Source organism: Ciconia boyciana, chromosome 10 (assembly GCF_034638445.1).
Source record: "Ciconia boyciana chromosome 10, ASM3463844v1, whole genome shotgun sequence".
NCBI classification, from domain to species: domain Eukaryota; kingdom Metazoa; phylum Chordata; class Aves; order Ciconiiformes; family Ciconiidae; genus Ciconia; species Ciconia boyciana.
This window is the reverse complement of record NC_132943.1, coordinates 41280512-41299635: the sequence shown is the minus strand read 5'-3', so window position 1 is coordinate 41299635 and position 19124 is coordinate 41280512. Positions and strand designations below refer to the sequence as shown.

Below are 19124 nucleotides of genomic sequence, written 5' to 3'. Positions count from 1 at the left end.
ATGATGGCAGCTTGTCTGTTTATGGTATCTTTTATTTTTTGTATTAAATAGGACTTAAAAAAATAATTTATGCAGGCAAATATATATAATATAGTCTGTAATAAATAGCAGGTAAAAAAATAATTTTCCTTAAAAACAGTCAGTGTTTTGAAAACTAGCAAAACAAAGATATCCAATAAATACATTCATCCCCATTGCATAGCATGTTTCAGGAATGGCAGTTCTTTACCTCCTCCCAAGCCATTTATAAATACACAATAATTTAAAAGTCTGTGGAAAAAAAATTGCTCCCTGAGCTCACATAAATAAGAAAAATGCTTAAATAGGAAATACAGTCCAGCGATGCAATAAAAAAAAAAACATTTTTCCCGGTCCTCGGGGCATCCTTTGGGGCTGGTGAGCGCCGTGCCGTGCTGGCCACGCTGCCGGCGGGGGCTAGGTGCATTGCTCCCGGAGGGCCGCACACCGCAGGTCGTTGAGCACTTGGAAGAGGTGGAGGATGGCGGAGGCCTCCAGGCAGCCAGTGGTCTCCTGCGATGGGGAGAAGGGATGGGTTAGCACCGGAGACGGGGTGCAGCGGGCCCCGCGCAGCCGTGCGGTCGCTAACACCCCGAAACCCTCTCGCCCTGCTGGCCTGACTTACTGTTTTCTTGGCTGTCTGCAGCTTCTGCAGCCAGTGCCTCAGTTTCCCAGAGGGCTGATGCGAAGGAGCCTCCGTGGCCATCTGCAAGGAAAGCAGCTGCGTGAGGACCTGCGATGCCCCGAGGTGCTGCCCCCTGCACCGGGGCCGCTGAGCCAGCATGGGGCCGGCGGGTTTTGGGGGGCACTCACGCAGTCTCGCAGGTCCTCCCGGGCTTGGGTGAGGAAAGCCAGGGGCCGCTGGCGCGTCTCGGCAAAGCTGGGGGTGGCGGGGAGCCCCAGCATGGCAGTGGCGAGGTCCAGCTCGGCTTCCACCAGCATCACTCGGTCGGGCACCTGCGGGCGGGAGCATCCCGGTTAGGGACCCAAAGCGCCAGGGCTGGCCGCGGGCTGGGGGACGGGGGTCTCGAAGACCTGCCCGGGGGTGCGGATGGCGGTGGGACCGGCTGACGGGAGGTCCCAGCTGGAAGGGTGGTGTACCCCCTCTTTACAGCGTCGCCTGCCTCTTACCGACAGCTCTGCCGTGTTCCATTTCCGATGGAAGAGCCTGGTGTTGCATTTGCGGTCCGACAGCAGCATGATGTCCTCCTGCAGGCGTAAGCCAAGAGAGAGGTTGAAAAACTGTCATCTTGACTTTTGGCGGTGCTGTGCAGCCCCGGTCAGCCCGAAGGGGTTTGAAACCAGGACAAGATTTGGCCCAGCATCCTTCTTGTCCCCAGCCTCCCTTGGAAGACATCCTCCTCATCCCCAAACCGCTGCAGCAGACATCCACCTCGTCACTCCGGGTCTCGAATTCGGCATCCCCTCTGCCGAGCCCCCCGCCAGCCCGCAGCCCCCCGTCGCCAGCGGTACTCACAAACTGCTCCTTCATCTTCTGCACGGCCTTCAGCTCGTGGGGCAGGAGGAACTGGTACTTGGACAGGCTGCAGCTCTTCTTCAGGGTGCCCGGGGGGAAGGCGGCCCCGAGGCCGGCCCCCAGCACCAGCGCAAGCAGCGGGGGGAAGCCGAGGCGCAGCATTTTGCCGAGGAGAGCCCGCTGGCGAGCGGGTTGCGATGGGGCGAAGGGGCTGCGATGCACGAAGCCGGAGAGGACGAAGCGGAGCGCTCCGGGCCGGGTCTGGGACCTGCTACACCCCCGATGGGGAGATGCCCGTCGGCGCTGCCGCGGGTGGCTCGCTCGGCTGCGGGGCTGGCGACCGGTCCCGGGGAGCTGCTTCGCCTCCCTCGCCGCGGCTGCCCGGCTGCCCCATCTCCCCGGCTTTTATGCCGCCTTGCCCCGGGTTTGCGCTTTCAGGTTAGCAGGAAAATCCGCAGCCTGGCGGCTCGGGAAAGAGGAAAGCGAAAGCGGCGGAGGGAATCCCGCTGCCCGCAGGTGCGGCAGGTGTGGGCAGCGCCCGCCGCCCGCCCCGCCGGCCCTCGCCGGGGAGCGGGGGATGCTCGGCTGCCCGCGCCCCTCCAGGGAGCTGCCGGGGGCCGCTGCCGCCGCGCCCCGCCGAAGGCTGCCGGAGCCCCCCGGGCAGCGGGGACAGCGGGCGGGGGGGTTCGGTGCCCCCTGAGCGGCGGCCGGTCGTGCCTCAGTTTCCCCACGGGAGCGCAGCGCAAGGGCCGTGGCAGGGAGGGGGCGAAGGCAGCAGGCGGGCGCAGGCGCTGCCCGGTGCGGGCCCTGCTCGGTGCAGGCTGCGGGCATGTTCTTTACGTGTGCGTTAACCTCAGGGAGCAGACCGGCTACAAAAGCAGGAAGAAGGGTGCAAGCAGACCACCTAGCATTCTCCAGGTGGGATGCAGGGTCGGGCAGGGAGGCTGCCGGAGATGAGCGGGGCTGCCACCCCCGCCAGCCGCTGCAGAGCTCCTGTTTAGCATGGAAATGCAAATATCGTGTCTGGACATCTCTCCGCTGGCAGCTGGAACGGTGCCCCCATTCAGCAAAACCCATCCTTCCCCCGCGGCGACCTCCTGCGACATGAAGCCATCATCGCTGTGCTTTTAGTTCCATGCATTCGTCAAGCATTAAATATAGAAAATCAGGGCAATACCCGTATCTAAAAAACAAATACACAGTCACGCAGCAACAGCCATAAATGCACTTTGCGGTGTCTCACATGGTGGCCATAGAAGGACACTGCTCCAGAAGGACCCAGTTTTTAACGTTCATATTTGTCAATAAACTGCTGACTTCAAGGAGCCCAAGCAAACGAGAAAAGTGCTTGCGCAAGGTTGTGGAAAGATACACCTACGGGTGGGCAGAGCAGCACGGATGTGCTGTGCCGAGTCGTGGGGGTGTGCTGGGACCTCTGGGCAGCGGCCAGTCCAACCCCTGCTGTAGCAGGGCCAGCTGGCGCAGGTTGCCCAGGACATTGTCCAGTTCCGAATATCTCCAAGGATGGAGACTCCACAGCCTCTCTCAGCGACCTGTGCCAGTGCTTCACCACCCTCATAGTAAAAAAGTGTTTTCTTGCGGTCAGATGGACTTTCACGTGTTTCGGGTTGTGCCCATTGTCTGCTGTCCTGTCAGTAGGCACCACCAAGATCCCCCTGAGCCTCCTCTTCTCCAGACTGAACAACCCCAGCCCTCTCAGCCTTTCCTCAGAGGAGAGATGCTCCAGACGCTTCATCATCTTCATGGCCCTTCGCTGGACTCTCTCCAGTATGTCCATGTCTCTCTCGCACTGGGCAGCCCAGAACTGGACCCTGCACTCCAGGGGTGGCCTCACCCGTGCTGAGTAGAGGAGAAGGATCACCTCCCCCGACCTGCTGGAAACACTCCTCCTAGTGCAGCCCCAGACACCGTTCACCGTCTTTGTTTCACCTTCATGTTTCTGGCTCATGGTCAACCTGGGGTCCACCAGCACGCCCAGGTCCTTTTCTGAGAAGCTGCTTTCCAGCTGGGCAGTCCCAGCATATACCAGTGCCTGGGGTTGTTCTTTCCCAGGTGCAGGACTTTGCCCTTCTCCTTGTTGAACTGCATGATGTTCCTTTCAGCCCATTTCTCCAGCTTGTCAAGGTCCCTCTGGACAGCACCACAACCCTCTGGTGTGTCACCCACTGCTCCCAGTGTGGTGTCCTCAGTGAACGTGGTTCGCTGGATCATTAATGAAGAGGTTAAGCAGGACTGGTTGTTGGCCTGCAGGATCTGTCCAGCCCTCCTTGAGCCCTTCCCCTGCTCCAGCAGCATCTCAGAGAGCTCAGGTCTTCCCTGGAAAACCACAGCAGAGGTGAAGAGGAGCGGAGGTGAAGAGGAGCGGAGACAGCGGGGTGGGGAGGGGAGCAGTGTGGCTGGGGCAGCGGCTATCTTGGCTTTGACCAAACCAGATGGAGATACAGCTTGGAGAAAAGCCAGGACAGCAAAACACAGTGCAAAAGCCCGGTAGTGAGGTGGGCACAGGGTTTCCCTTCACAGCAAGTCACGGACATCGCTGCCAGTCCAGGCTCCCACGGCAGCCTCCCCTCCTGCGGCAGGTTGTGTGAGATCAGTAATTAAAAGCCCGAGCCCCAGCCAGGGCTCAGGTCCTTCATCTGCACTCTCAGCAGACAGGACAACGGCACTGTCTTTCCTTTCTCTCCCATTAAAGAAATGCACAGATTTAGAAGAATAATTTTTATTCAATGCAACAAGTTCACGATCAATATGACTATGAAATAAAAGCCCAAGCCAGCATAAATAACTTCACGTACGTCGCCCAAGTAGGGCACCGCTCACCTGGAATAGACAGCACCTTAGCAGAAAATCCCAATGGATGTCAAAATAAACGTGGCCCTTGGTGAGGGAGGGGAGGGAGCGGGGGTCCCGGTGCTGCCTCGGGGTGCAGCCCATGGGGTTCACAGGAGAGGCACCATGGGGTGTTTCCTCCTCCAGACCAAGGTACGAGCCAGACTGGGGTGTTCTGGCACCCAGGTTGGGATCTCCAGTGGCTGCCGGCAGGGCTGGGGCAGGGTCCCCAGCACCCAGACGGTGATGTCCAGTGCCTGCTGTGCTGGAACGGCCCCATCTGGGGCCTGTGCTCCCAGAAGGGGGCTGGAAGATCGCCCCATATGAAGCTGGCCCCAGGCGAGGACAGCACCGGGGACACTCTTGGGTCACCTGTCAGGTCCCGGAGCAGCATCACATCCTTGCAGGGCCCAGCTCCTTTGGCTCCTTTTCCCTGTCACTGCTTTTATCTCCTGGGTGTCATTTGTGGTTGGAGAAGCAAAACCTCATGTCTTTGCACAGGCAAAAGGAGATCCCGAAGCAGCAAAGGAAAAGTGAAAGCCGAGCAGGGAAGCCAGGGCCACCAGTGCAGCCTACCGGCACTTAGGGCGACTGTGATGAAGGCTTGAAGATCTCCTGGGCGCTTTGCTCAGATGTTTGCGCCTCATTTGCCACCAGCCATAGCCGAGCCCGTGGGTGCCTGGCTGAGCAGCAGCAAGGGCTTTTCCCTGATGGGACGTGCTCTTGCCATCCTGGGAATCGGCATGCCGGCAAGCATCTTACACGGCAATGCCACGCTCCACCGTACTCCGGTCCCCAGCCCAGTCAGCAAAGCCTGGCTGCATTTGGCACGGCTCCTGCCACGACAGCGGAGGGTCCCCCAAAGCTAGCACGGGCTGGGGACACCACGCCGTGCCCGGTGGGGTCTGCAGGGCGCTGGGGATCCATGGCAGTCATCGCTCCAGCCCCGACTGCAAACGGCACCATGCTGGGAATGCAGCGCAGGTGGCGATGATGGAGCCCCCTCCTCGGATCCCCATAGCCCAGCAAGCTGGAGCCACTGGAACTTGGTCAGAGCAAGAAATCCCAGGTGCGTGGGAGGTCCCAGGTGCGATAAGGAAAGCGAAAACAGGCAGGGCTGCAGGCAGAGTTAGCACCAGGACCGGGTGAGGCAATCGCCCCATGACTCATCAGCTGCTGCGTGGCATGAGCATGGAAAAGCCTTGGCCACAAGCCATGCCGCTGGAGCGGGGTGGCAAGGAGGAGCGCAGCTCTCTCCTTCCCAACCTCTTTTGGAGCCGGTCAGCTCATCTGGGAGGAACCGGCTCATGCTCAAGTTGCTGGTCTTGGAAAAGAAACAGGAAAAAAAAGAAAAAAAAGCCCCAAAAAGCCAGCTTTAAAAAAAACCCAACCAACCTGGATGATGTGCAGGAGCCCTACCCATGGCCCCACAGCACGAGGGCAGGGGACATCAGGTGGCCTCCACTTGGCAGCCGTCACTGGACCCATCCCCACTGGCCTGGGGTGTCAGTGCCACCGAAGCGCTGCCGGCCCCACTACACACCCCGTAACCCTTCTTCACCTCTTGGCACACGCAATCTGCAGCAGCCATGGCAGCAGTGGGCTGGTTTGTGCCGCTCTGCGTGCCTCACGCTGCCAACACCGTGCCCGAGCGCGTTGGTGGTGCAATCCCTGGTGTTACATCACAGCCTGTCACCCACTGCATCATCCTGGGGCATGGGCTGAGCTTCCCCCTGACGCCAGGGAGGGAAGGGCTATTAATTGGGAAGTTAATTAGCAAGCAGATTTAAACAGACTGTTTTAAACTTAAAGTGAGAAAAAAAAAAAACCCAAACAAGCACTTTTTCCCCCCAGCCTGTGTGCCAGCACCACAGGGACACGGGGTGTCCCTTCCCTGGAGACATCTCCCTGCCCAGGCACAGCTGCAGGAATGCACCTCACCAGGACAAGCCCAGCAAGCAAGCTGGAGCTTCCCCGGCCAAGGCAGCCGTACAGGCCACCCACCTCCCAGTAGCTGTGTCATCTGGTGCAGTCCCGGGCAGGGAGAGACCTCTAGTGCTTCTTCAGGAGATGACAAGCCACCAGCCCCATCCTCGCCCAGCAAGGGATGTTTTTATGGGTGCTGCTCACGCAACCACAACCCACACACACCCACTGCGGCCTCTTCACTAGTGATCTGCAGCAGGGCTTGATCCAGCATCACCAGGCAATAAGGTCTTCTCCAACACATGGACACAGAGACCAGCCTAGCATCAGCGCTGGGCTTTCCTCCCCATAGCTGTCCTCCTAGGACCCCACCAAGCAGGGTCAAAGCCTTTGCCCCCCCACCCTGCACAAGCTGAGCCAGCACTCCCTGACCCTGATGGGGATATGCCCAGGGTCAAGCACCTTCACCAGGTTAAGGAGGCTCAGTCTCTGCACCCATGGCAGGACCATACCTCAGAACCCCAGGACCACAGCTGAAGCAACTCCAGCCCCTATAAGCCTCCCTCCAGGTGCACTCTGTGGTGAGGAGGGGCAGAGGCATCACTTCCCTCTTCCTTAATAACACACCAAGGTGTAAGAGTGAAGCCACAGCCTTCCCCATGGCATCAGGGCAGCCTTCTTACCAGGGGCAGGAATTACAGGAAAGGGAAAGGTCCCTGCAGAGGCTGCACGTGGACTTAAAGCCTCCAGAAAGCAAACAGGAGGGGACCTGTGCTGGGCTGAACCCCTTTTGAACCCCTTTGCCTCCATCTGCCCCTCCCCAAAATGCAGCCACTAATCTTGCCTTTGCAGCACGGGTGAGCGATAGCAGGCTGGGACTGAAGGGAGAGCAAACCTGCTCCCCTGGCAGCGATCCCAGAAAGGCTCCGACAGCGAGTAACCTCGTGAGGGCCAAAGCAGCGGTGCCGGCACAGCGCTGGGCAAACCTTGGGTAGATAAGCTGCTGATACGCCTGTACCAGCCAGCAAAACATCAGGGATGGGGTCACATATGGGTGAGAACAGCCCCTTTCCAGCTTGGCCTTCAAAGACAGCACACGCACAGCTCCTAGCCGAGCCTGGGCAGGGAAAGGGGCAAATAGCCCTTTCTACCTAAACCCCATCTACCCCACAAAAGAGAAGGCCACTCAGGGCCCAGGTCAGCAACACCCATGAAGTGCAGTTATTCCCACCCCAGCAGGTGCTCTACAGCCTCTCTTAAAAAGAGGAACCACAAGCAACTTTTTTCAGCTTTTTTATTATTATTAAGAAACACAGCAAGGTTTTCAGCTATTACTGTGATTCTCAGCCTCATGTGCAATCCAACCACCAGTGTGAAACTGGACCCTTCCAGTGCTGAGGGAACACCACTGGGCAGACTGGGGGACCAAAGTGGACAGGAACCCAAGAGCAGGCATAAACCCACGTCTGCTTTCCACAGAAGATCAAAATTTTAAATCGCCAAAATCAGCATCAATCTTCCCAAGGAATAAGGGTGGTTACAAGTGGGGTATTAAGAGACAACCCACTTTTTTCTTCCCTTCCAGCATCAGATCAGGACAAGGGTTTTCCTTTCACTGTCTCCTTGCACCCCAGCACACAGACGTGCCTCACCCAGAACTCCACTGGGGTTTCACGAGAAGAAACTCCCATTGTCTCCAGCATCCTGAAACAAGAAGCAGAGGAAGGGTCTCACACTGCCCAGCCAGCTCCCACCTGCCATGGGGTGACATCCACAACCAGAGATAGGCCTCATCCACCCAAAGCACAGAGGTCCTGACGGCAGATGCAGGAGGCAGCAACACATCCAACACGCACACAGGGGTCGTTCGGGTCAATGAACGAGTTAGAGGCACAGGGATGCCTGCCCTTCCCTCACCAGCATTGTGGCAGGCCCTTGCCACACCTCAGTTAAAAAACATTGGCAGTTGCATCTTTCCTCCCCTCTGCTAATCAAGGGCCAGGCAAAGAAACTCAAGATACCTCTGACATGAGACCTACATGGATATATCAGTGCAAGAACACCATACAGCTACAAGGACTTAACATTTAACTCAACTGACTCCAACTGAGGTCAGTTGTGCTGTGAGCAGCTGAGGATCTGCTGTTTGACCTGACAAGTATCCATCCACACCTGGGGGGAAGGAGGGAACATATCACTGCACAGCTCACTTCTAGCTTTGAAGGAGTCCCCACAGCCTCACTCTTCATCCACTGTGTAAGAGGGCTCTTCCGTGTCCTGCTTGTTTTCCCAAGTGTTTTTTTCCTCACCTCTTTTCAGTCTCTTGGAGGAGGGATTTGGCAGCTTCAGGGTCATTCTTCATATAGGCTTGATATGGAGAGACAGACTCCAGGTAACCAACCACACCAGCAACCGTCATGGGAATTTTGTCAAAGATATCAGTGATTCTAGAAGGGAGACAGGGAAGAAAGAAGCATTGGCAAGGTAAATCTCAAAGGCAGTGGAACAAGCACAACAGATTGAGGTGGTGGTGAAAAATTTGACACTATCAAAGGTCCAACAGATGGAAACATCTGTTGGTCAGGAGCTCTCTCTAATTGATGCACTACTGGAGAAGCAGAGATGGTCCAGGGACTAACATAGTCTGTGACTTGAACAGTCCTTTCCGCACAGACCTACCCACAGAGCCTGTTCTCCTCCAGCAGCCGGGACACCGACACCTCTGCAACACCGCTGCCAACGCATCCTTTTTGCTTGCAGGGTCAGTCCCTGCCCCATGCCTTGGTGGGGAGGCAGGCGCTGGCTCCCTGGAGGTCTGGGGCAGGTTCTTTCTCTCCCTCCAGTTTTCCCCTTCATCCATTAAGTGATCTTCCCAGAAGCCTCAAATTATCATAAACCAACAAAAAAAACCCCTAACCCAATTCTGCCTTGAGCAGGAAGGGTCCTTGCAGCCCCTAGACCATACTTGCTGGCCCGACACAGCGCTGCATTAAATCCAATCGAGTGGAAACACAGCCACATGGCTCTGCCACGATGCAAAGGCATTTGCTGAAACCCAGCAGCTACCGGCTCTGACAAACCCAGCTCCCCTGTGTCCTCGCTGGGCCAGTGGCAGAGCAGCCCTGGGGAGGAGCAGAGGCACCACACCTCTATCCGCTCCTGGTGCTGCACCGAGGAGTTTCTGCTCACCTCTTCTTGTCTGGAAATGGCAAGGCCTCAAAGATCTCTTTGTAGTCTTCCAAGACGAGTTTTATTCTATTATGTGAGTATTTTAAAAGCAGGTCCCAGGACTGTAAAGACAGCAGATTAAAAAACAAACACAAAACCACTTGAAGCTCTCAATTTCCAATTAACTCAGGTTTGCTTTGCCCTAGCTCTGATGCATTCATACATGTACTTTTTTTTTTTTAAATACTCCTTGCATTAAAATTCACCAAAATCTTGCTCAGTGGCAAGAATTCAAGGATGCTATTTTATTATAGAGATAAGGGTCCTGTCCTCTACACTGCTGTTACTCATAGTGGAAAGTCTCCTTTTAGCAAGTTGTTAAAACACTCTTTGTCAAGAAAACCTTTTCCCAAACAGTTTCTACTTCCCATTCTTTTCACTGTGATCAGGGTGACAGGAGAAGTCTCTCTGATGATACCAGCCCCCCAAATCTGCTCCGCAGCCCTTCTCGCCACACTGAAGCCTGCCCCATTAGTCCTAATGTCCCTCTTCTCATCCAGCCAGCCCCAGCACCGTGTGGGAACCACTAACACCCCATCTCAACCTCATCCTTGTATTTAACCATCCCTCTGCCCCATCCTGTAATAGCAGTCCTCTAGTTGTACCCCCCAAGCCCATGACTTTCCTCTCTGCATCCACATACTACATGTTTCCCCCTGCCCAGACCAGGAGGGGAAGCCCCGAGGTTTAGGTTTCATCACCTCACCTCCCTGAAGACTTTAGTCAGCTTTTCAGAGCAGTTTCCATAGCGCAGACTCATGTCCACAGTGTAGGTGCTGAGGACCACGCAACCACCGGGTTTAACCACTCGGTTTGCTTCTCTCATGAACTTCTCGATCTCAAACCAGTGTGCGGCCGTAAATGAAGTCAGGATGTCCACCGAGGCATCCTCGAACGGCAGCTCCTCTGCAGGGCACACACTGGAAGGGGGCAGAAAAAAGTATAATACAGGAATTAGGGAGTAGGACATGAAGTCAGTGGGTGTTTTTTGGAGGCGATGATGACCATTTGGGATGCAAGACCATGGCTACTGTAAATCTAGGATAATGCCTGTTCACACCAGGAATCCCATCAAATGGGATTTTCTTTGGTGCCAGCCAGCTCTCAGAACACTCATACTCACAAAACACCACCTCCCTGCGAGGACCTGAGTTTTGCCTTCGGCTGAGCTTGCTGCCCCAACACTCACAGGTAGGAGACATTGGGCGTGGAGGGGGCATCCCTGGCCTCCTGGATCTGCGCTTCGCTGATGTCTGTTCCCACCACCTTCTTGAAGTGCTCCGCAAGGAAGCGGGTGCCTTGTCCGGACCCGCAGCCGACATCCACCACCAGCTCAGCAGGGTTTGCCCTCTGCAGGGAGGAATGGATGCATCTCAGTGGGCAGCCACCCAATTTCTGTGCTTTTACCCCATTCCCTCCCCCAGCACCCACAGAGGAACAGCCTCGGCATGGCGCAACCCGTGGAAAGGCTCTTCTGTGCCCGCATCTTGACCCGAGCCCTATTGATTTATTCTTCCCTGTGGCACCAAGCAAGGTAACACTCCCAGCAGCACAAATACTACTACCCCCAAATACTACTACCCCGTTTTTAACTACAGCCTGGCCATACCCCACTCACCTTTTCCTGCAGGTAGGCGAGGATGGTTTGCTGCAGCTCTTTGCCCGGTGCAAACCTGTATTTCTGGTAGACGGCCGCGTGCCCTCTCCCCTCGAACATCTGGGCAGCCATGCTTGCGTGGCCTGGCACCTGGGAGGAGGCAGCAAGCCAGGTTTGTCACCACAGGTCCAAACTCCTCCTGCCTCCTCAGCGTCTAACCGCAGGCGCTAAAGTCTCCGGTTCCTGGCAGGGGCCCAGGGAGGACTTTGCCCCGTGAGGCTCCAGCGAGCGAGCATGAACCTGCTCTCCAAGCATCCCTCCTACAGGTATAAGCTAATCGCAGAAGAAAACCAGCGATGTCTGACAAGGAAAAGCTTTCTAGGTTTTTTAACCCTTCTTCTCCTTACTCCTGTGCTTTCCCACCCACTTGGGGGCCTTCTGAAAAAAAAAAATCACCATTACAGCTAGAATATCTGATTTGGGGGGGGACTGAGCAGAGCATCAGAAAACCTAATAGCAGAAAAGTTTGTTTTGTTTTTTTTTTTAAAGGAGATTCATCTTTTAGTATTAGCAACACAATCACAGCAAGTCCACCCTGCGCTTTCTGCCCCACCCGGTATTTTCTCACCCCTTCCTGCCCCAGACGCGCCCACCGTCTCCTTCAAGTCCAGAGCCCCCTTAAAGCCCTCACCCAGACCCACGCCCGGCCCGCAGGCCCCCCTCAGGCCTCCCGCCCGCCCGGCCATCAACCCTGCTCCCACGGACACGGCGCTCGCTCCCCGCTTACCCAGCCGTTTACCCCCCAGGCCGCCCCGCAGCCGGCGGGCAGGGGCCCGCGGGCCGAGGCCCAGCGGCTGCCGGCAGCGGCTCCGCCCGCCCCGCCGCCCCGCACCGGAAGCCCCCGGCCGCATCCTGTTTATCCCGGCGGCCGAGCAGGCGCTGCCCGAGGCGGCGGCGGGTCCGCGGTGCCGGCCGGGCCCGAGGGCCCGCCAGAAGGGCTCCCGGCCTCGTTTGACGGGCAACCGCGGCCAGCAAGGGGGGGCAGAGGGGTGCAGCGATGCAGCAGCGGGGGGGCTTCTCGAGCGGCAGGCGAATATCCGACAGCGGGCATCAAAGGGCTACTGGATCGTGCGGTGCGAGGAGAGGTGCCGAGCTAGGGAGCCCTCTTCGGGGGGGAGTCCGCCAGGTGCTTCCCATGGGCCTTCCCCCACCAGCGAACCCCCCCCCCCGGCAGCTCCAGCCCTCCTCTCACCGCCTGCAGCCCCCGCCCGCTGCTGCTCCCGGCACCGGCAGCTCCCGGCAGCTCCCGGCAGCTCCCAGTTCGGAGTTCCGGGGGTGGGGCCGGGACGAGGGGAGGGGAGGGGAGGGGAGGGGAGGGGAGGGCAAGGGGAGGGGAGGGCCGGGCCCGCCCCGCCTGCTGCCCCCGCGGCCCGGGCAGGGGGGGACCTGGAAGGCCGCTTCCAGAGCCTGCGCCCCAGCCGGGCCCTGGAGCCCGAGAGCGGGGCCTTCGCCTTAGGCAGTTTCCGTGGTCATTAATTAACGACAGCTTTCAAAACGCCCGCGGGGTAGGGGCTGCTCCCAGCCCTGCCCCGCCGGGAAGCGGATGCCGAGGCCAGCAGAGGCTGCGCAGCAGCGGGAGAACGGGATTCAAACGCCGCAGGCACCCGCAGCCGTACCCACGGGGGCCGGCTGCGCTCAGCTCCCTCCTGTTGTCCGGCAGAAAGAGAAGAGCCGTAACCAGAGCCTGTACAACCCCAGCACCGCCCCTGAGAGCGGGGAGCGTTGGTATTTACGGACCAGGCAAAGGCCCTCCCCTGCTTTGGGGCAGGATTTTACCCCTCCGCACACGAGAGTAATGCTTATTACATACAGCTGAAGCCAGCAGAGCCATGGGTCACCTGAGGCACGCTCACTTCAGTTTGCCTTTTGCACAGAGCTTGTGAATCTGTGCCAATTAGCACAGCCTTTAAGCCTATCTTAATTTTAAGGTAAAGCAGTGGAACTTACCCAGGGGCTGAAGACGGAGGCCACCTTGGGAGTGGTTTGCTGAATCAAAGCATGGGTTGAGGTTGCTGGGCTTGTGTCCTGAGTATTTCATTTGGGTCACCTGCTGCTCAGTTGTACCAGGATACATCTCTGCACCAAGAGAAAATACAACAAAAGCGCCAAAGCCCCCCGTGTTTCATAACCCGCCGTGTCCTGCAGCATCTGGCAAGAGTCCAGCCTCTTTGGGGTTTAGATACCCTAATTTTGTCTGTACTTTGCTGAGAGCATGAATGCATATGGGAAGGGATGCATCCCAGGCTTCAGCCACCTGCTCTTTTCCTAACTCTGAGGTCCCCATAGCACAGGCTGCTCTCAGGGGCGATAAATATCATCTCACAGATGATATTTAACTGATTATCCTCTGGCTACAGCTGAGACCAAATGCCTACAGTAAAAAAAAAGGTGAGCCAGGCATGGGCTGCAAACAGCACCAGCCCTTTTCTAAGCTCTCCCAGCCTTTGGCACACGGGATTTAGCTGCCTTTGATTTCCTACCCCAACTCTAGACCTATCTATATTCCCCAGGTGACAGCTAATCTCCGATGGCCCTGCACCATGCAGCAATAAATTGGTCTCCTCAACCTTTGGATTGCTGGGCCTTAGCCCTAATGTGAGTTATACCCCCGGCACAGAGAATCAGACACCGTCCATCATCCCTACCAGCCCACTTATTAAGTCAGGGGGCTTTAAGGAATACTAAAGCACCCTGGGTTCTTCCCGTAAACTCCTTCCCCAAGCCTACAGGCCCTGTGGACTTAAATTACATAACAGGGTCCTGAATCAATAGACCTCCAAACCCGAACCTTAGCAGAAAAAGAGAACATAAGATACTGGCATCCCTCCACACCTGCTCTCTTTAAGGTCTTGTCTCCTCCCCACCTTTGCGCTGCAGACTGCAGTGGCAAACCGGCTCCCACACCTTTGCTTTTCCAAACAGCATCAGCAAGCTAAGCCCTAACCTCATCTATGGCCAGGAGATCTATTCCTGTCCTTGGGCAATAGAGACGTATTCGCATGAGTGCTGCTGACACCTCCCCGTGCTTCTCCGCCGCTGGCAGTCCCAGCCTGCGCCGTGTCCTCACCTTCCCGTGGCAGTCCGGGTATGCAGCCGTCCTCCCCGCTCGTCCGCTGGGGTTTCACTGCAGCCACTCGGACCATTTCCAGAGAGATGTTTGGGTTTTTTTTTCATTGGGAATGCATCTCAGTCTGAAATTTATTTAAAAAAAAAAAAAATCAATCCATTTTGGGGAAAAAAGCCCAAATGAGACTCCTGTCAGTCTTCCTGCATCACTTGTCAGTGTTTTTCACCAACAGCGCTCTCATTTCCGCAGCGCCAAAATGTCTCATCTTGATATGGAAAAAGCCATTTTGTTTCTATTATTGTGGTTCCTTTCACCGCACATCAGTAAATATTATACTGAATTCTTTTTCTCAGTGTAATGACCTGACATCCAAGGGAAACAGTGCTGCCTCGTGAAAACAAAACACCTGACATCACCTTAACCAGACGCTTTGATAGTTCTGAAGATTTCCTTTCCCCTCCTGCCTTGTTTCGGTGCCAGTGGGGAAGAGCTGCTCCGTTTTATCCAGAACACAAATGTCACTCTAGGAGCAAGCCTGGCTCTGTGATTGCATTCATGCCGTCCCCAGCAATAACTTTCTGGCAGAAAAATCTTCCCTAATTTCACTCGGAGAACTCTTAACCGGCTTCTTTTCCTGCAGCTACTACAAAACAGTTGTTAGAAAACTCATAAAAGCCTTCTAATTAATTACACCTATTTCTCAAATGGAAAAGGAATTCATGTTTATTTTCTCCATGACTGTATCTTAAGCCCAGACACCGCAGCTCTCGGCCCTTTGCTTTTCTAACTGGGCTGCTTGAAAAATCATAATGAGTTTTCTTTTTTCCCTAACGATGTGTCATTCACCCTCCTTCCACCCTCCTTCTCTGCAGTGAAGCCAGCGTCCCACTCGCCTCCAGGTTACGCCCCTCCTACGCCAGCCTCTGCCCATAGGATCCTGCCCACGGAGCTCAAACGCTGCCAGATACACCGAGCTACATCTTTCGGAGCATCTCCCAATTTTGGAGGCTCCGAGTACTAAAAGAATTCCAAAATGTCTTGCTCAGAGGGTTCAATTCTCCACCTTTTCTGTGGATAATTCCCTACCTGGAAAACACTCCAGGTCGCCCTCCCACACCTACCTAGAGGAATTAGAGGGAAAAGTCCAGCTCTGGCCAGCTGCATCCTCACGAGTGGATTTTGCTGTAGTTGCTACTAGGTACGGATGGAGAGGAACAACCACTTAACCACATCTCGCTAAACTCAAGGTGCCAAGAAGTTGTGTAGCACCTGAAGGGGTTTGGGATACTCATAGTTTTCTTGTTCCCCTCCTTTCCTTGGGCTGGAGGTCTCTGCCCGCTGCTGCTGGCAGCTGTGTAGAGGTGATGCTGCAAGACTCGGCCTCTTGTAGACGACGTGAGTCCTGAATCCTTTTTCCCTGGTAGCGGAGGTGCCCCTTTGGCCAGGTCTCTAAACATAGACCTTAAAATCGCAGCAATTCTGCAGCCCACAGCCAAGACATGGGCTTGCTGCTTTTAATTTGGCACCACCACTGCATCCTGCCCCTGCCCGTGGGAGGAAGATGAGGGAGGGGATACACCGACCTTCAGATCTGGGCAAAGCAGCTCTGTGGCATGAAATAAGCAGCCTCGTTTTTAGAGATTTTGAACACCGGGCAATTCCCCAAGAGCAACTGGGACAAGCAGCGTCACGACGCATGTGCTGGCACCATCATTACTGCTTGTAATGAGCCCCAAGACATTATCCTGGGGAAAGAAATCCGGACCCAGTGCGTGTATCAAGGAATGTGCCGTGCCCACCCTGGTGATGTCCAGGGCTGTGTTTCACCCGATGTCACTCTGACTCCTCAGCACGACCTGTGGAAGATGCCCAGCCCCATCCTGCGCAGCGCTGGGCTTGTGGCACTGAATCCTGCAAACGGATTGTGTGCGGCATGGAGCTAAAGGAGGAGGAGGCAAATCGCCCCGTCATGGTGCTGTATTTAATTTACAAATTTAATTGATTAAATTTCATTTCAGCTTTGATCGACTCAGCAGCTCTCTGCTGGACCACGCTGGAGGGAAGATACCCAGAGGGCGGGCAGAAAGGTTGAGCAGCCACTGCGGGAGGGCTGGGGCCAACCTCCCCATCACCAGGATGCTGATCCAGGATGGGGCTGACACCGTTCTCCTTCCTGGCCAGCAGCCTTGGAGCTTGGGGAACATGTATTTAGGTGATAACCACACCAAGGAGTCAAAACAGTCTGTAACCAGCAGGCTCTTGCTTGCTAGGAACAAATAAATAGGGTGCCAATGTCTCCACCCCAGAGTCCCTCCCCACCAAGAAGGCAGCAGTGATATGAAAACGTAACGGGGCCACAGCACCTGAGGGGGAATGGGCAAAACGCTCAGGGCACGCTGCTCCCCAGAGCATCACTTCTGGCTCGATCACCCGGGTTAGTTACACTGTGAAGAAGCCGGTCATGTTTCTCTTACCCTGTGAAGAAAATGATTTGCTTTTAAGACCCCGGTAAGGTTTCGGCTCTCGGGAGACTTTCCCCTGTTTATTTGTTCTCCTATGGAAAAGGAACAAGATTTATTATCACAATGAGGAATAAAGGGATTGGAAAATATTTGGTATTTCTACAAGGCTCTTTTTAAACCTAGAGGGCTCAGACTTTAAATTAATGAAGAATATAATTCTCTTGGCTTACGAGCAGCGGGGCACGGGATGAAATCTCCCTGTAGGGAAGGGAGTTAGCTACAAATCAAGGATGTTTCAGCTGATCGCATGGATGTGTGTGTTATAGCTGTGCCTCAAGGTCTCGGCTGTCCCTGCCCACTCCCTGGCATCTGCAACCCAGAAAAAAACAGTGCTTATGTGAAAAGAGAGCCCAGATGAAAGAGAGACCCAGCGAATCAACCAGCGAGGGGGGGGAGCAGGGAATCTCTGCAGTAGTGACTGTTTTGGGGAATGTGCATCCACACCCATGCAAGTAAGTGTCACGGCCAATTGCTGGATCCTTTTAATAGCAGCCGGCACGTCAGCTGGTTATTCTTGCGTTCAAGCACACAAAAGGTTGGAGAAGAAATAAAGGCAGGCGGGGGCAAGCTCAAGGGCAGAGGAGGAAGTTTTCAGAGGCAGAGCACCCTTGGCTTTGAAATCCTGCCTCTCCCCTTAGCTTATCCTGCTGTAAATCCTTCCTTATGAATGATTGATGCACAGCGCGGGGGGGAGCTGAAAGTCCTGGCTGAGAGCAAAGCCCCAGCGCTGGGATCTTCCAGAAAACAATAAGAAACAAGTCCTTCTCCCATGATTTCACCTTACAATTAAGGAAGATGGGAAGACTGATTGTGGGGCCAATATACGAAATTAAATTAAGAAGTCAGGTGAGAGTCTGTGGCAGAGCACGCCAAGATCTCCTCTTCCCCACGCAGGGACCGGAGGCTTCTCTGTGCTTCCTGGCTCATCTGACATCTTTATTTGCTGGCGAAAGCTTATCATTGCCTCCAATTCATTTGTAACTGTAGAGCCATTGATCTCTCATCACCGGATGGCCTGAAACAGACCCGAATGTCCCAACTCCTCTTGGTGGCACCGCAGCCCAGCACTGCAGCCCTCTTGGCCCAGTGGGTTCCCAAGGTGGCCAATGCAAAAGTACCAGATGGTGATTTTGGTGTTTGCGGGCTCAGCCAGTTCCCGACGGGAACCCGGCAGTCCCGTCAGCTTTGTGGCGCTGTCGGCTTTTGCTGTCGAAATTCATTGCCATCCGCAGTTCCCGATGCAGCAACTTGGAGAGAGGGCTGGACCTGGGCGGGAGAAGCAGCTCACCCATATTTTGGCAGCGGGGTTTCTCTTCCACTTACCAGAAATTTTTATTTTTAGACACCTGAGAGCAAACAAGGTCTCAGAGAGAGACAGAGGACTCTTGGGCTCCCGTGCTTTCAGAGAGCATCTGAAGACTAAGGTTAGACGCCGGCTTACATTAAATAGCTTGCGATCTGCAAGGGGAAGCCATGCGCAATAGCTGAGAAGCACCACGTACCTCTGCCTCCAGCTTCAGCCCCTGCGTTTCAGGTGCCCACAGGTTTCCCTCCTCCTGTCTCCTCTGGTGGGTGCGGAATTGGAGAGGGGAGGTGAGTCCATAGGGGAAGCCACCACTGATGCTGCCCGGGTTTGTGTGTGATGGTTGCGGTGTTGGTGCAGCTTAGTTGACTCCTCCTAATTGTGCTCGGGCTGAATTCCCCCTTCTGCCCCGGCTGCTTCTGCACCCCGGCTGGGGTCTGTGAGCCTCCGCACTTGATCCCCCCGTGTGGAATAACTGTCAGGGAAACCTCACTAGGGTGGATTCGGATGCTGCGAAGTCCCCGAGCTGAGTATGTTCCTTTAGGGCATTTTGCAGCGCTGTTACAAAATGGTTGTGCCTTGTCTAGCATAGAGCTTCACTTCCCAGGGCTCTTGGGCATCCAAGGGGCCATAAATTCACTGATGATGAATTAACAAGCCCTGGAATTAAAAAGAGGGAGAGAAACGTGACTGCAAATTGATTTCATTTCACTTTTCCTTGTGTGCGTGTGCTGGGCATGAGGATATAGTAGATTATATTATTGTATCTGCTGGGATAAGCGAAAAATTCAGTGGTGTCAGGAAGCTGCTGTACTAAAATTAAATTACTTTGCGGGATGCATGCGGCCAAGCACACTTAGAGCGATTGCTTTGGGGACTGGCTGATGCTTGATGGTCTGTTCTGAAATGCAGTCAAACCTGTGGTGATTAAACGAGATCCAGGACCATCTTAATTCAGTGTTTAAGCTTTTTTCGTCTTCCTTGGAGTCTGAGTTAGGCACGTAATGGGAATATTCATGGTACAAAAGGGAGAAATAACAGGGAAGGGAGCAATCTTTTAGGTTGTTCTTCCTCTG

The 19124-nt window shown here is 55.2% G+C and overlaps 2 protein-coding genes across 2 annotated transcripts; both read right to left on the bottom strand.

The window, feature by feature from the left end:
• Nucleotides 1–341: 341 nt before the first annotated feature.
• On the bottom strand, nt 342–1730 carry LOC140657640 (interferon lambda-3-like). Its single transcript, XM_072874971.1, has 5 exons — nt 1496–1730; nt 1150–1227; nt 832–975; nt 644–724; nt 342–531 (listed from the first exon to the last, which is right to left on the bottom strand). The coding sequence occupies exons 1-5, from the start codon at nt 1655–1657 to the stop codon at nt 436–438; spliced, it is 561 nt and encodes a 186-aa protein (XP_072731072.1). The 5' UTR covers nt 1658–1730; the 3' UTR covers nt 342–435.
• A 5819-nt stretch (nt 1731–7549) lies between these two features.
• Nucleotides 7550–18441, bottom strand: LOC140657277 (putative methyltransferase DDB_G0268948). Its single transcript, XM_072874063.1, is given in 11 exon segments — nt 7550–7975; nt 8581–8718; nt 9461–9561; nt 10206–10419; nt 10689–10849; nt 11118–11246; nt 13104–13127; nt 13129–13232; nt 14224–14347; nt 16698–16777; nt 18248–18441. Coding segments are annotated over 9 exon segments (1059 nt in total). The 5' UTR covers nt 14300–14347; nt 16698–16777; nt 18248–18441; the 3' UTR covers nt 7550–7863.
• Nucleotides 18442–19124: the final 683 nt, after the last annotated feature.